Source organism: Rhamphochromis longiceps, linkage group LG10 (assembly GCF_057381845.1).
Source record: "Rhamphochromis longiceps isolate RC_006_pf linkage group LG10, R_longiceps_female_GT1.1, whole genome shotgun sequence".
NCBI lineage: Eukaryota > Metazoa > Chordata > Actinopteri > Cichliformes > Cichlidae > Rhamphochromis > Rhamphochromis longiceps.
The window spans coordinates 25,175,294-25,192,232 of NC_140566.1; the positions used below are offsets into that span (position 1 = coordinate 25,175,294).

At 42.2% G+C, this 16,939-nt stretch overlaps 1 protein-coding gene across 4 annotated transcripts in view; it reads left to right on the top strand.

The window, feature by feature from the left end:
* rapgef6 (Rap guanine nucleotide exchange factor (GEF) 6) overlaps nt 1-16,939 on the top strand; it is a 142,908-nt gene that overhangs the window by 56,537 nt on the left and 69,432 nt on the right. For 2 of the 4 annotated variants that reach the window (XM_085421096.1, XM_085421097.1), the window contains 2 exons: nt 5,329-5,472; nt 6,699-6,716. In XM_085421096.1, coding sequence (XP_085277222.1) covers nt 5,329-5,472; nt 6,699-6,716 — 162 coding nt within the window. Of the gene's footprint in view, nt 1-4,554; nt 5,473-6,698; nt 6,717-16,939 lie in introns of those variants that run through there. The other 2 variants (XM_085421095.1, XM_085421094.1) reach the window with 2 other exon arrangements.

Sequence of the window (16,939 nt, forward strand, 5' to 3'; positions counted from 1 at the left end):
AGATTTCTTATATTTAAAACGATGTAAGTTTGTCCAGTTAATTTTGGTTTACCCAGCACTCTATCGCATGGTAACACCAGGATCCATGCTGTTTACTTCACCTGTCTGTGGTTTTAATTTAGTGTCTTTCAATATCACAAAGACTTCATTCAGGTCAAGTTTGCCATAACATTTAGTATATAAGAATGTTGTTTTTGTTTGCCTCCACAAGGTCGCGTACAAATTTCTGTCCTCTTCCTACCTAATAGTTCTTCCTGCTCTCATTTTCCTCTTTTGCCTGAGCTTTGTCTGAGGGACTAGAAGGATACGATGGGATGAGATAAGCTGCAAAGTTTTATACAAAAAGAGGACAGGTAACACCAGTTCCACTGATGCTATTGAATAGGAAATAAAGAAATAAACTAAATAAATTTAACCCCAGATAACCCCCAGATAATCTGGTTGTTTTGGTGCACAGTGCTCTGTAGCAGAGTTGGAACAGGTTGTCTCCAGGGTGCGATGGGTCAGCAGTTATGATACCTGTCTATTTCCTGATTTACAGTTACTGAATAGAGGGCAATTGAGCACTCTTGTTCTTTTGCAGTCTGTCCATTTTAGTCTGTTCTTGTCCTTTTTGGTGTTTGATCCAAACCATACAGTGGTGGATGTGCAGAGAACACACTGGATTATTTCAGACTAGAAATCAGTTGATTTAAGTAAGTAGCAAATGATTATCAAGCCAGTTAAGCTAATGCTAACGCACATCTATGCTTTGATTGTGTGTGGTGTTTCTAAAGAAGGAACATGTAAAAACTGGTGGATGTTGTAAATTAAATAATGGTGCAAAACAAAGCTTTAGCCAGCCTGTAGTTTAGCTAACTAGCCCTTCAGCAACTACAATATAGAAGTTAAAGTACCTGTTGTGTTTTGCAGAGATAAAGAACAGGACAATTATGCAAGAGTAACAAAGTAGCAACTTGGGCCACTGTGTTTTTTTTCTTCTTCCCCCCATTGTTGCCCTTTCTCGGCTTCACCCAGTGGCTCTCCTTATCTCCTCGGCTCTTTTAAGATTGGTGGGAAGGGTGTTATCATATGACAAAAAAAAGCTTTCAGCACTCACATGTTCTTTGTGGCTTTTGGAAACCCTGCCCCAATAGTCTCAGGGACATCAGAACTTTCCTGGAAATGTTCTGCAGTGGAAAAAAAAGATGACAATAGTAAGGTGCTCTTTCAGCAAGGCGCCTAATCTTGAACTACACCCATGGGCCCATTCAGAGGCGATTGCTATGGTAACAGAGAGCAGCGATACTGACAGTCTTCCAGGTATGATTGTGTGATAGTTTGTGAATATGAAGTGCGGCATTGGGAAGAAGAGCCTGTGAATTTAGTCCACTCATTTGCCCGGGGCACGAGAGATACATTTAAATTCAATTTAATTGTGAAAAGAAGAGTGTGTGGCTGAGGGAATAAAATTGGTTTGAATTAAACTGGCCTTTGAATTAAATCACTGAATTAAACAGTTCACTGTGTGTGTCACACACAGTGAGTGAAGAGAGGTGGGTGAGGGTTAGAAAGAGACCAAATGAACCAGCTTATCAGAACCTTAGAAAGGACACAAGTTTTCTTGCTTCTTTGTATATGACTGTTTTTAAGTTACAAACAGCACTGCCTTGGAAAAGAAACTCTGAAGCAAGGCTGAATGATAATATGGAAACTATGGTGTGCTATATAGACAAAAGAATCTGGCCTTACTTCTTAACCTTTGAATTTAGGTTTGTTTAGTCAAGCGCATAGCCACGCAGTCTGCCTTTACAAACATTTGTGAATCGATGAGCTCGCTGAATTCCAGCTTGGTACTTTAATAGCATGCCAGATTCCTTCTCTCCTAGATATTCCATGATAAACTGTAAGTGGAAGCTTTTAGGAACCACAGGAACTCAGCCATGAAGTGTCAGACCACATGAAGTCACAGAGTGGGGTCATTTCACTTGATAACTGTAGAGTTCCAACCTTCCTCTGACATTAACATCAGCACAAGAAACTGTGTGCTGTGAGCTTCGTGACATGGGTTTCCAACGCTAAAGAGCTTCTATAGGTTTAATTTATTGGTGGCCCAAGAAATAACGTATGTCTGTATGCCAATTCAAAGAGCAATAAAAAAACAAGACCATCTTAGAGTGGTTGATAAATACTATCTGGAAAGCATTGTTCAAAAGGACCCCAGTAAGTTAAAACTAAAGAATTATTGAATAACCACTTTTTTGTATTGAAAATACCAAGAAATGCTAATCGAAACACACACTTTTATGCACACATGGGTAAATACACAAAGGGCAGAGGGACTGCGGTCCAGTCACACTGCATTGCAGCCAATCGGCTAATTAGGACCATGGGAATAGTAGAGGGAATATTATCTGTAGCTTTCGTCATGACTCTGGTCACAGGATGACAGGGACTGACATTCAAAGACTGACAGGGTGGGGTTGTTTGTGTGTGTGTTCGTGTCTGGTTGGGGGAATAGATGAAATTAAAAAGAAGCACGCAGCGGGAAAAAGAGAGTAAGGAATGAAAAAGTGGAGAAAAAAAATAGCCGATGATGCATGCTGCCAGGCAAATGATCAGATAGACGGAGTGGAATGTAAACCGGGAGATGAGTCGACGTGAAGTTAGTCACACAGGCATATTAAAATGTTTAGAGGAAGCGGGAAACTTAATATAGAAGTGAGTGTCGGTCAGAAACATAACTGGTGGTCATGGGACAGAATGGGTTATAATCAGTCGAGGAGACAGAGAGCCATGTGTATTACAGGCTCACAGGATGAATGTGAAAGTGTAACCTTCCCCTCCAGAATTTTTTGTGTGTAACCTTCAGGCTGTCTGTCTCATGAGCCTCGTTAAAATGAGGCGAGATGACATTTTTCACCGTGAGAAGGGGCACATTGATACCAATCCAGGCTCCTTTTACAACCGTTATTTGGTATTTTATTGCTGAACTATCCTTCACGCAGTTGTTTTAGAGACCATGACAGCTAAACTACCCACAACCCAGTTTTTACTCGGTATATTAGAGCAGAACTCCCTGAGACAAGGTTTTTCTTCTGTGTGTTACAACCCAGAGCAGCTGTTGAGTCTCTTTTCTACTGACAGAAAATCTTTGGGTCAAGCTTCACTTTCTTTCTATATTAGTTGTTTTTTCTTATTGTTTTACCTTCATAGATTTTATTCTATGCGACTACATGAAGGCACAAACGGCAGTCACTTAAGGCTGTTCTTTAACTCTCTTCTACTTTTCTCAGCACAGAAGCTGTAGTCATCCCCACCACTCTTTGCGGCTGATCATGGGTCTGTATTAAGAACAGTGACTGACACATGACTGACCTGAAGAGGGAAAAAGACACACACAGTGGTCACATACAAAGACGCCATTTGTGGTGTACATACGCTATGGTGAAATCTCTGATAGTAAACACATTATTGCGAGATGAAAGGCTGAAGAAAACATTTCCTATAGGATCTTCCCAAACAGTTTGATCTTTTTTTCATATATACTGTACAAGGCTGTAAAAAAGTCTTTGGCAAAATGATGGATGGAAAGAAGGTCACACTTAAACACGTTAAAACGTCACCTTACACTTTTACCATTTTTATTGATAAAGAAACATTACACATGTTTAAAAGTGTCATAATATTTAGTCAGGATAAAGTGGGGAAAAAAATGGTGGTAGCAGGATGACAAAGTCACAACAAAACCTAAAGCCAGGAATTAGGACTTTGTTTGGGGACTGTTGGTCTGAGCACTCTATCCATGCACAGTAAAGGCAATGGATTGATGTTGCTGTATTTGCCAGCATGCTCTGACAAATGTTTTTTATGCTTGAGTGCATGAAAACATAGTAAACAAAGCTACTGTTGAGTCTCTTTTGCTTCTGGCTGCCCACTTTAGGGGGTGCTAAAACTTAAATCTTAAATCTTTAGGTGCGGGAAGTGATCTTTCCTGACTTCAGGCTAATATTAGCGTGGCAGGACCACACATGAACACAAATTTTGACAAGGAAAAAAATCGAAAACACTATAATTTTCTCTGATTCATGAACTGCCATGACTTAGACATTGTTATATAACCAGAGAGTGTGAGACTCAGAGAAACTAGCACACTGATACTGAAATACAAGATAATTTAAAAAAAAAAGTTTAAAAAGCTAAGTTGAAAACAAATCCAAGAGCCTTGGGAAAGAAAATGAAGGCAGAGGAGCTGGGTTACATCGTTTATTTATTGAAAAAGTCCGTTCATTGCTGGGATAATAAGATTGTTGACTTCACTTAGCATTATGCAACGAAGAAAGAAAACAAATTCCTCCTACAACAGACTCGCACAAAAAGGGAATGAATTGTATGGCCGGAATCTGTGTGCTCTGCTGTTTTTCTTTTTTTTTTTTTCTTCCTGCCTGATGAGGATATTTGTGTATTTACGGTTTCCTGGAGGAAACTGGTGGCTCAGTGTGTGCTTTGTGCGCGTGTCATACAGAGTCAGAGAGCGAGCGAGCGACCATGTGAGCAAGCCTGTCAGTATGCAACATGTCGAGCAGATGAACTCTGTCTCGAGGAGGACTACTCTCGCCAAGTTTGAGAAAGGAGGAGATGCGGCACTCGTTCTTCTGCCCTCGTCGTCGATTTGTTTGTTTCTTCATTTAATTTACTTGCCTTGTTTTCTCTCTTATTCTGGAGGAGTGACCCAGAGGATGAAATGTCGTGGGATCCCCCAGGATTTTGGACCTTGTCTTAAATTTTGGACGCTGCACTTCTATTCATCTTTTGTATAAAAGGGTTTCCCCGCTGTTTTTCTTCTTCTTGTTCTTCCCTTCTCCCCCTTGTGGTATTTCCTGCTTTTATGTGTTGTTCTGGTCCCCTTCTTGAGTCCAGATGAGTGTGCTCCGCTGGCACCGGCTCTCTGCGCTCTGGAAGAACTGGATGTTCAACCAGGAGCCAGCAGAAGAGCAGGACCAGATCCCAGAAGCCCTAGGACCCGAAGCAGAGCCACGGGGGGAGAAAGGGAACGCATTCAAGGATAACAACTCAGATTTGGAGAGCGTCACAGAATCTAAGACCCAAAGTTTGGGTTATAAGAAGCAGAGATCCGAATCTGACAGCCAGAATGTGGAATATAACAATCTGAACACACTCCCTAAGATCCAGAAGTCTGAACTGTTGAAACGTAGCTGTTCTGAGCCGTGCTCTCAGGTCACATACGCTGAGGATCGATCTTCCAGCTACCCCCAGACACCCGAAGGTTGTGGGGGCAAATCCCGTCAAAGTTTCTGCTCTGAGCAGAGTGTTCCCTGTATATTGCAGGTGGATAACGGCAGCGAGGGGGACGACAGCTTCTTGCAGAGGGAGGGTTCCCAACGGCGGTCCAGACGGCGCTTCAGAAGGGTCAACCCCAGGGGAGAGCGGGAACTGATCACAGACGGCCAAGACCCCGCCAGCTACAACACGGTAAGAATAAAAGCTTTACTAACAGCAAAGGCTAATGCTAACCACCCTCAGCATTTACAGTATTGACATGTTGCTTCTGTGTAAGTGGGAAGGCAATCAAAATGTACTCTTTGCCTCTTTCCAGTAGATCGCTTACACTGAGGCTGGTTGGGTTTTATATGTTTAAACAACTACTGTTTTTTCAGGGTCCTTTAAAGATCTTCACACATTTGGTTCTCTGAAGCTTGCTGACACCCCAACTATAATCATTAGCTTCGGTTTTAAAGTATCCTTGTGATGTGCACAGTGTGCAGAGAGCAGTTCATTCTCAATAAAGTTTTGGTTTAATGAATTAAAGAATAAGATGACAAAAGCACCATAAAGCTAGAGGGGGATGGTAAAGCGTATGGGGAAACACTGTTTCGCAGTTTGCATGCATTGTTCTGGTATTTAACTTATTTGTCAATGCCACAGAGAAAACAAATGCCGGAGGCATTGCTGTCTAACGTGCATAAAAGCTGAATTTTGTTAGGAAAAACAACGTTTCTCTGAAGGTCTGTTGAACCAAAGTTGTGTAGGAAAAGTATTAAAGCTGAGCGTGTAGGAACTTCTCTCTCTGCGATAGCATCACTGTGGCCAGAAGTGTGTCAGTTACAGTTTTAACTAATCACTAGAAGCCACGCTTTGCCACACACAGTCACAGAGGCGCGCACACACAAACGAACTTCCACACTCAGGTCATATGCACACTTTTCCCAGCTCGTGCAAAGCTCCCCGGAGCATTGCGACGGGGCTTAATGCAGAGTTTAAAGCGTCCTCTGTCGACCCTACCTGCCTCTGTGGTCTCATGGTGATTGTTCCACTTTTTAAAATTACATTTCTAGCCTTCAGCGTCGCCGAATCCCACCACATTCTTTTCTGTGACTGCCCTTTATTATGTAAAGGCTATCTGCTCAGATGTGCTAGCGCAGCGCTGCTCCAGAGAAGCAGGACTAAAACAAATGAGAAATATAGAGAATTACTTTAGGAGTGCATGGAATTGGAGCAATATTGGACAGCAAAGACTCAACTGACACAAGGGATTGTTGTTCTTTGACATGTGTTGCACAGTGGTGCGCTTGCCTTTGTTCATTAAGAATACAATGATGTCTTATGTTGTGCTAATTTCACTTTGACAAGACGTAGTTTGCATAATTTGCTGTTGTGACTATTTCTTGTTTCTCTTCCCTTTTCATGCAACCGCTCAGGATTATGTCAACAACCAGGTAGGATGAAATACAAGACATGAAACTTTTCTGCCTGTGTGTCTGTCTGTGTTGGGCGTTTTGTGTTCATGTCTCTGTCATGTATGTGTTCAGTGTGCTTAAGCGTGCATGGCTGTTTATATGAGTCACTTTGGGTTCAGGCACCTGTTTAGAAACCGGCAGTCCTGTGGGGGGGTTTCGTCGTCATATTTAGAGGCTGCCACACACATGCACACTGCGCTGTCTGCTGACACTGTGGGTGGCAGATAGGAATAAACAGACAGAGGAATTAACAGATGCATGCCGGGAACAACATTGCCTTGCTAGGCAGAGATGGGTTTAATGTAATAGTGTAAGTTTCAGATTCCCCCTCAGATGGAAGTCACATCATTGGCACATGTCCCTCGAAAGTGGAAACTTGTGATTTGTTTTGTGCGATGAGGGCTGTCGGTGGCACAAGTTGGAAATTTCCACACATTACCCCACAAAATAATAATAAAAATCCCTGCTTATTATGCCCCGATAGTCCAATCAAATCAGTCGTCATTTGTGACATAAAGGAGTTGCTTTAGAAGTACTACTGGCTTTTCTACTTGGCTTCAGATGAAACAGACACGTTAGCTTAAGTTCTGTGTCTGCTGCTGTGGAGAACAAGGTTTATTGATTTGCTGATTGATCATTGGGTCAGGATTTAAAGGTGACACTTTTCCCTTTGTAAAGCAGCTTGGCTAATAAGAAAAAATCATCCATGGTTTTCCTGTGAGACGCACGCAGTGTAATGTTAATGCATCTGCGCCGGCGATGGCCGTTGCCGGAGGAGTAATGTTTTCACGTCGTCTGTCCATCCATCTGTCTTTCCGTGCGCTCCGTTTGTGCGAACACATCATCTCAGCAACACCTTCAGGGTACATCTTCAGATTTTGTGCAAATGTTCACCCGAACTCAAAGATGAACTCATTACATTTTGGTCCTCAAAGGTCAGAGTCACTGTGACCTCACGTCTTTCCCATTGTTATGTATATGATACAACAGGGATTCCTTTTACGAGGGCACAAACATCCACTTGGATTTGAGCCTTACTGGTTTGAATGATGATCATGTCAACGCGTTTGTGGCCACAAATCAAATCACATGGTAGCATAAAAGTGTCTGTAACAGGGGTCTCGAACATGCACGCGCCTCTTTGGCCCATCTCCAGTGACTTTGTGTGGCACTGACAGATAAACAAAGACGTAAACAAAGGTCGATATTGATCATTTGTAATTAGCATCGTAAGTAATTCTCTACAATCTGAAATTGTAAAGCTCTTTAGTTTACAAACCAAAAACAAAAAAAGGTTTTGATATTTATATTTTCACACTTATTATTTGCATCATAGCCCACATCCGTCACTTGATGCCTTTTAAGTTCTCTGAACCTCAATAGCAGCAGCTAACACAGATGTATTCACTTAAATAGCTCGTCCTGAATTCAGCTGACTTTGAACTCCAATAAATCCTAAGAGGTTTGAAGAGGTAAATAGAGAGTTTAAAAATGTGTGGACAGCTTTCTTTGCTTTCGCTGCCAACGCTGTGACGAGGCTCGTCGGTATGCTTTATCCGCAGCTGGTCTGTTAGGATTTTTATTTTGGTATTTTAGTGTTCTTGTCAAAATCTGCTCAAAAGTGGCTCTTTTATGTGATAAAAGCTTGCCGACGCCTGTTCTCACAGGGAAACTTGATAAAATGCTGACACTATTTATCTAAAAGGTCAAAGGTCAAGCCGTGACAGACATGGATGTATACTCTAACTTGATTAGTTGGTGGCTGCTTACAAATATGAGACAGGGATTCTGTTTCTTTTTGTTTGTTTTCTGTTTTGTTTTTTTCTGGTTTCCCATTTGCGATGATATAGTGACAGCATGAGGATAAAACCCCTTTCTGTAAATGCATATTGTACATGCACACATACACACGCTCAAAGCAGCGCTGTGGTTCTGGCAGTGGATCAGAGGATGTTGTTTAGAGGCCTTATTGAACCATAATAACATCAGTAATCCATTATCGCTGCTCTGTGCTGGTGTCTGGTGTGTCTTGCTCGCTCTTAATAGCTTCTGTTGGAGTGAATGAAGTTCCTGGAGCTATGAATTACGACGAGCCCAAAAAGATGATTCACAAAAACCCCGAAAAGGGGTATTTCTCCTAAACGAAGAATGCAACACAATAATTACAGTAATTATTATAAATCAAACCAATGAGTTGGTCTGCTGGCTTTAAATTTTAAAGTTTCAGAGGCAGAGAAAGATAAATGTCTGTGAGATCGATGTTTATTTTATTACCCACTGTTACTTCTTTTATTCTGTGTGATGACTGATACGGCTGCGATTGAGCCAGAAACCTGACTCCTCTCTGCCAGCGAGGTGCTAGACAGAAGCTCCTGCGCTCTCTTATTACTATAACAGACCACTGGGATTTACTGATGACTCAGATTCACACACCCCCCACACACACACGTGTACACACACACACACATTCACATGCTGCACAGATACAGAGTCACTTCATTTAGACATCAGATGCTTCACCGGGTTACTGCCTTTCTCCTGCCGGGCAGGATAGATAGATAAACCCATCACCTCATTTGCCTTGCGGGGGAAACCTGCTCTATGGGCTTTTTAGAGCCAGGCTACTCCATGGAACCCCGGGATCATTAATTTAACATGATGCAGGTTCAGCCATCTGCACAGTTCACCACTAGAATAAAATCAGGAGAGTGTTGTTATGCTTCTTTTTCTTTTCTCCTCACCAGTTGGGCCACTTTCTCAGTTTAACTCGTGATTTTTCAGAAAAAATAAAAGCAGGTTGCCACGTGCAGGTGTTTGGCACATTCAATTTGCTTTCAAAATCTTTGTTTTGAACATTTTGTCTTGGGGCTCGTTTGTCACTGTCTATGTGTGTGAACTGTGATCATGCTTTTGGAGCATGAAGCAGCATCCTCTCAGCTGCTGAGTGTCGCTACACAACAGATCGGAAACACTCGTCTCTTGCAACGGCTGTGGTTACTTAACATCCTGGAGGCAAAACGTCTGACGTCTGCTGCTTTTTCTTCTTTTTTTCCTTTTCTCTCCACTCTACAAAACACGTTAGCATTCGTTTTTAATCTCACACTAAAAATGAGCCGAGTATGCAAAACTGCATTACTAACGAGAAACATCGGGCACTGATGTACTACTGTTAATTCCTCTAGACGGGGGGGAAGACTGAAAGCTTCAGCTTCCTGAAGCCTAAAGTTGTATTTAAGACTATTGTAGTCACGTTCCACTGTCAGGTTGCCTTTACTGGAAGGCGCTGCACACAGGAAGGAGCAAATCGCACCAGTCTTGTTCCTAAATTGCAGCAACCCACACTGAGCGTGACGTGTAGCTAGACATGAATGAATGTTATTTATTTCCTCTTTTTACACTGTTAACTGGTTGAGTGGACTACAAGCACCACTTGGGACCGTACACCTCTATCAGTATTTTGTGTTATACAAAATTACAGATGCAGTTTTGACTGCTGGGCCTTATTTTTTATTTATTGGTGATTGTGTGATTTGGCTGTAAGGAAAACAAATTTTGTCTCTTACAAACACACCTCCCATTGCTTAAAAGCTTGATTAAATTGTTTGTATTGTATTACCCATTTAAGACTTTCATTATATTATAGAGTTTCCGTTTAATGGTCCATTAGGAGTGACTTTAACGCGGTGATGTCGTCTTCAGCTGTATCATTTTAACTCAATTTGATGAGCTTGTGCTTGTCATGCAGCTGCAGTACTTAGGTTACCTCACTGCTTAGAATCAGGTTAAATCTAAGGTTGCATTCCTCACGCGGTGACTAGGTGTGACTCATACACATGCTTTGTCATAGCAGTGTCAACCTGGGGATGTGAGAAGTATTGCTCTGCATCATCCTTCACCTTCCCCTGAGATTGGAAAATCACTAAGATGAGGCGACACAAAGATGCTTTCTCATGTTTGGTTGCTGTTTTTGATTAGACGGGTCTGCTAACCAGGCCTGGGAGTTTCTGTGATTTTTCTCCTTGGCTGGGGAAAATTTCTCTAACTTCCAACAGGCTGGTTTTAGCTCACCAAGCAGAGTTTTGCTTGGCATTGCACACTGATGAAGTTGTTAAATTTCCGATAATATTCCTGGCTTGGTTTTTGTTGTCATTAGTGTGCTTGCGTGCGTGGTTTCGCAAAGCTCACGTGTGCCATGTGTATGCTTAATTCATAATGTTTCGGGGATGTGTCTGGCTTTTCAGTTTTGCTTCACATCTGTGGATTTAAATGTCCATACGTCCGTTATGGCACCTTCGTGGATTTCTTATCTAGAGCATATTTGCAATGCAAACTATTTAGCTTGATATGCTGACATTTTTTCCCCCCATTTACATATCAATAAGGCATAAAAATACACGATGCCTGCATTCTCTTATGCCAAATTATTTGTAATAATTCAAATCATTGCCACATTACATTTGCTCCTAATTTTTCCTTTTAGTAAAGTATCCAAATAAATAATCGGCAGGACAGGATTGTAAAGGGCAAGCGAAAATCCTGTTGGCATTCAGCAGCCAAGGAAAGAGAATCCTCCTGACGAGAGGAGTGACAGCTTTATTTTGATGTAGATTGTCAAATGTCTTCTCACTCTCGCACATTTTGTAAGGCAGAGATGCCATAACAGCAACCTTTAAAAATACCTAAGAGGGAGGGGAAAGGGGAGGGCAGGTAGGATAGAGCAGAATGGGAAAACAGAAGTAGGCATAAGATGACAAGCATGAAGTGGTGAAAAGCAAATGGAATGATAAGTTAACAGGGACTAAAAAAAGATATTGTGAGATCTTGTATATATGCATGAGAAGTCGGCTGAAATGAAGCAGAGGGGTTACAGAAGGAACAAGGAATGTGAAACAGGGGTTGACAGTTCATGGAAAAGATGAGTGGGTTTGCAGCTGAAGGTGGAGCGGTAAGTTGTGGGGATGGAGAGCTGAGGCAGAAAGGTAAGGTTGTGGGAAGGTCACATGGGAGTGAAGGAAGTGGGAGGATGGGGTGAAGGGAAAGCAAGGTCAGAAGTGGGGATTTTACAAGGGACCAAAGGAGTGAGAAGAAGACTAACTGGGGTAAATGGTAAACATAATTTGTGAAGTTATTTAAGTGTTAATGAGTGACATATTTTCACACAAATAGCCGTCAGGGTGCAGCAGTCCTCTGTTTACGTCCTCAAAATCTGACTCAGCTAAGTGTTGAAGGAGCTGAATGGTGCCCCGGCCCTCCTGCTGCTGCTGGAGTCCCGCTGCACTCATTGTTATGCACAGAGCACACACGAATACACAGGTTTTCTGTGAGCTGCATGCCCGCTTTCTTAGCATGACACAACAAGTACAAGGCATTTATTTCCACTGGCTTTCAAACGTCGGCAGACATCGTGATCGCGTACATGCGGAGTATAGTATGCTGGGCAGCACAGTGTACCAGTGGGGCACTGTCTGCGGCTGTTGTTGCTGCTAGGGATTACATCAGCAGCACTAAGATGACAACCTTGTTGAACTCTCGCGCCGTATTTCTCTCTGCTTCATCTCTTCTCCTCCTCCTTCCAGCTCTCCTTCCTTCCTTCCTTCCTTTCCTTTCTCTCTTCTCTTCCTACCGGTTCCCCTTCCATCATCTTTCCTGCTTGCTCGTCCGCCCCCCATCTAACCTTACTGTGTATGTTTTCTGGGGGCTTTTCCCTTTTTTTTAATGCTTTCCTAGAAATTAAACACAAGCTACACTTTCGATTTTCATCAGCTCTCACTAGATCTGAGTGTTTATAACTTAATCTTAATGTGTAAAGGTAGGCAGTGTGAACTGGAGGACATTTGAGCCTCTGTACAGTTCATTTTGTCTAAAAGGCTCCGCACCAGAGCAGGGGAACAGAATCAAAGTGTCCTGGCAGTAGAAATAAATTGGTGCCGAGCGCTAAAATAAAACACAACCTACATTCTGGAGGAAAAACAAAGGCTTCACTCTTCCTCAACTCCTTTTTCCTTCTCCTCTGTACGCTCCTGTTTGTCTAAATCTTTCACCCACACTCAAACATTTTCTTTCCTCTCGCGTCCTATTCTCTGACTCGCTGTCTCCTCTTGGTTGCTGTCAGTATGTCTCCAGTACTGACCTTCGAGTTCTTATTTTTTTTTCCGTTTCCTACTTTGTATGATGATGATGATGCTCGCCCATTGTGTACGTCGCATCAGCCTCCGCTTCAAGGTTTCACAGCCCCAGTGAACCTAAAGGTCAAAACAAAGTGTGTGCTTCCAGTTTATCTGGCACATTTGTAAGTTTACCTCCTGCAGCTACTTTCTATGATTTCACTCCCGTTTTTGTCCTTTTATTGGTTTCTTTTTTTGCACCTAGGCTTTCTACAATGCAATCGCCGTCGGCCCTCTCTCTGCAGGGAGAAGTCGGAAAGGGAAGGGCCGGTTTAAATAGCAGGAATTCCTGTCCCGTCTTTCTGACAGACAGGCAAACACGGGGCTGAGTGCTCACGCACGGCAACACACATGATCGCGTGGCTGCAGCAGGCAGATTCTCTTAATTGAGTCTCTGTGCAGCATACTTGAATGCGTGTGTCTGTTTGTCTGCAAGCGACTTGCTGCGCTTTGTGTCCTGCTGAATACGAGCAAGGGATCAGACTTGATTTCGAGCAGTGGCGCAGCCCTGTTAGCTGGTGTGAGGGGGCATTATAATAGCAACTAAAGGCACAGAGTCAATGTGAACTAATCGCTGATGTTTCTGTGCAGTGTTGATTGGTTGCACCGACCAATAACTTTCAATAACTCAGCACTTCTTTGTGAACACATGTCTGTGTGTTAAAGAGCTGCAGCAGCTTTAGTCAATGGATTCCTTTTAATTAGACTGGCAGAACTGATCGGCTGTGAGCACAAGCTAGCTGAAGACAACATATGCAGATGACCGCTCTCTGTTGGGATGCATGTGTATACAAATTAGTGTGTAGTGTCCCACGGGGCATTTTTCTCAGTAGCATCACGCTGAATGATAAAACAGATACAGGGCCCCGCTCTGTAATCACTGATCCACACACCGCCTCTGTGAGTGTGTTTAGTCAGTGCTTGAGTTACTCATATGTTCCAGATTTAAAACTCTTTTCCTATCTTTGATCTCTCATTTTCTCTGTGTTGCTTTTTTTCCCCTATCCTTCTGCATCGTTCTCTAGTCTTCACTCATACATCTTCCGCCTCTTTAGATCCATCCCAGTATTTGTTTTCTGTCTCACTTTTCTCTCTGGGCCTCATCCAGAAAGCACTTACCTTACCAGACAGCTGCACACACACGCACAGACACTCAGTCGCAGCCCGGCTGTTCCAGGAAGCGTTTCCTGCGTGACGTGTTTCCTGCTCCGTGTTTTGAAGACACATTCCACATCTATGTACAGTTACAGTAAACGGTCGTCTGAGAAGTCGTGCTCAGACTACGGCGCTCGTCTTTACTTTTTCTTTTTCAGTTTGAGCTGAATGAGTCACACGGCGAGACGACTCCTCTGAACTTGTCTTGTTTTGAAAGTGCTTAATGGTGTGCTTCTGCAGGCTGCTATGTGGGACTTTTTCTTGTTATGGAAGTTTTATGAAAGTCTTTCCAAACGTGTGGATGTATTTTTATTTATCTTCATTCACAAACCCACCAGGTTATCAAATCTCCAGAATAGCGAGTATTATTAAAAAAAAGAAGAAGAAGAAGAATTTGAGTTATTTGTTTTTTATTTTTCAGTATGAGTGAAGCATGATTGAATGAGTGCTACATTTCAGAGTGACTACAGTGAATGTTACTGAAGAGGAAACCTTTTGGTGACTTTACTACATTCAGCTTGCATCCTTTGACTTGTAGGACTTATGTGCAGTTTCCAGGTTCTTGCAACCTTCATTGAAAGTTTCTTTTTGAATTTTACTGTACGCTAGTGTCATTTATATATATTTTCCTGCCATTGTGTCATCTAACACACCACAACTGCCACAAGATTGAGCTGATATTTTTCAGTGAGCAGCAGAGATTTGTTTTCCTCTCCTGAGTCACATGAAATAAAATAGATAAACGGATTAATAATAAGAATTAATGTGTTCCCTCAATTATTGATAAACACATCATCAAAAGTTTAGTTGCTAATGATTATTAATGAATCTGTATTTCTGCTCTAAATGTGGACTGGACTGGCATTAATGTAGTATTTTTCTTATCGTACTGACCACTCAAACCACTTCAGACTACAAGCCACGTTAAACTCTTCTTCCTCTACTTCTTCTTCTGCTGCTTCTCCTTTTGGCCTCTCCCTCTAAGCAGGTTATCTTCCTCTCTCTCTCACATCCACCTTCTGCATGTCCTCCTTCTCTGCATCCATGAATCTCCTCTGTGGTCTTCCTCTTTTCCTCTTGCCTGGCAGCTCCTTCTTCAGCATCCTTTATCCGGTCCTTCTGCACATGTCTAAACGGTCTCTGAGGTTTTGTACGTTAACAAAAATGTTAACATACATTCAAACAGTTCTTTATTCTGTAGATGTTCAACGCTTGATCTGCCTCACCAGTTATTCTAACATCATGTCTTTGGACTGTGAGGCAACAGTGCTAATTGCTTCTAACCATTGTCTGAAACTGTCTTCAGTATGTCCCGTCACACCCACGAGAGCTTAAACAAAGAAAACTTATATTTCATCACACACACCAATAACTGCAGCTATGTGTGTGTGTGTGTGTTTGTGTGTGTGTTAATTAGTGCTGGGTCTTTTTTGAGGCCAAGCTAAGAAGATGATGTAGTGCTGCGCATGCTACCCTTCAAAAGGGGATAGACTGCAGCTCGTACACACTGAGACACACATGCTGTCGGATCATGGCTTTCTCTTGCTCGCACACACACACACTGTAAACACTCACAGACAGAGCCCTCCATTAGTCCCAGAGTCTTTAATCCAGTCAGTGTTCGGTAATTTCATTCATGTGGAGAGGTGGAGGTTATAGGGTGTGTGTCTATTTGTGTGTTTCTGTGTGTCTTTGTGTATTTCATCTTTTTAGTCCACTTCAGGCTTAATTCTGTGTCTTTGTCTTTATCCCTCTGTTCCGGTATATGCCTCTGTTTGCCCACTTATCCATTTCAAGCTTTCTTTTTTTCCCCCCCTCTCCTCTCTGTCTCTCTTGTGTACATAACGCTCCTCTGAAGGCTGGGCTCCATGTGCTTCCATCCGATTGGCTGCCGATTAAAACGATGATGTCATTCCTAGTTGGGAGGTGTGTTTCGCCTCCTATGCACACCCACAGAGGAGGAAGAATTGAGGGTAGAAATCCTGGTTCACAGCAGCGAGCAGGGGGGGAAAAAATAGGAGCGTGGAGAGGGAGTGAGTGGGTGATGTAGACAGACATAAAAAAAACGAACAGCATAATGAAGGGAGGAAGGTCAGAAAAACAGGGAGAAATGCCGAGAAAGATTCTCAGCTCTCTGATGTGTCTGATGCAAGCTGGCATCTCTCCTGTGCTCGAGGAGAATCGGCCATTCAGACAGCTCCTAATGTCTCCTGCTTTCAAATCTTCCCTCCGCTGGCTCATCGTTGTTTGTGCATCAGAACCGCTACAGTATACAGGCTGATATATGATATATGGTGTGGAAAAACACAGATAAACACACATCTTAGAGAAACAAATGTTGCATGTGAAAGTATTGACATCTTTGATCCTGCAGAACATGCGGTTTAAAACAATTTAAAAAAGTGTCTTCATAGGATAGTTTAAAAGGTACAAAAAATAAATAAATTGGAGTAAAAAGAAGGAGTTTGTATTTTGAGTTTGTATGGATCTTTATTTTTCAAAAATTGAACTTATTTAAATTTTCTGACTATTAAAAATTATGCTCTGGGCACTTAAACTTGTTGCAGCTTCCTTAGGAGATGCATGTAAATATGAAAAGAAAACTAGATTATGAGATTTTTAACTGTGTCCTTCATTAAAATGGAAAAAGAAACTCAATGCAAACATTTCAGAATCCAGAGAAAACGAGGATTTTGTACCCCTGAGGTGTTGAGTCACAACTATTGAAATATGAAAGGAAAAAAACCCAAAATAAACAAAGCACTGTTTCATGACGTGGGTTTTCAATTTGTTTTTCTAAAGTTTCCACCTCATTTGCTGTCATTAAAAGCATTGTTATTCTAATTAGGAGCTGATTTGGGGGGAAAAAAAGGCTTCCAGTTG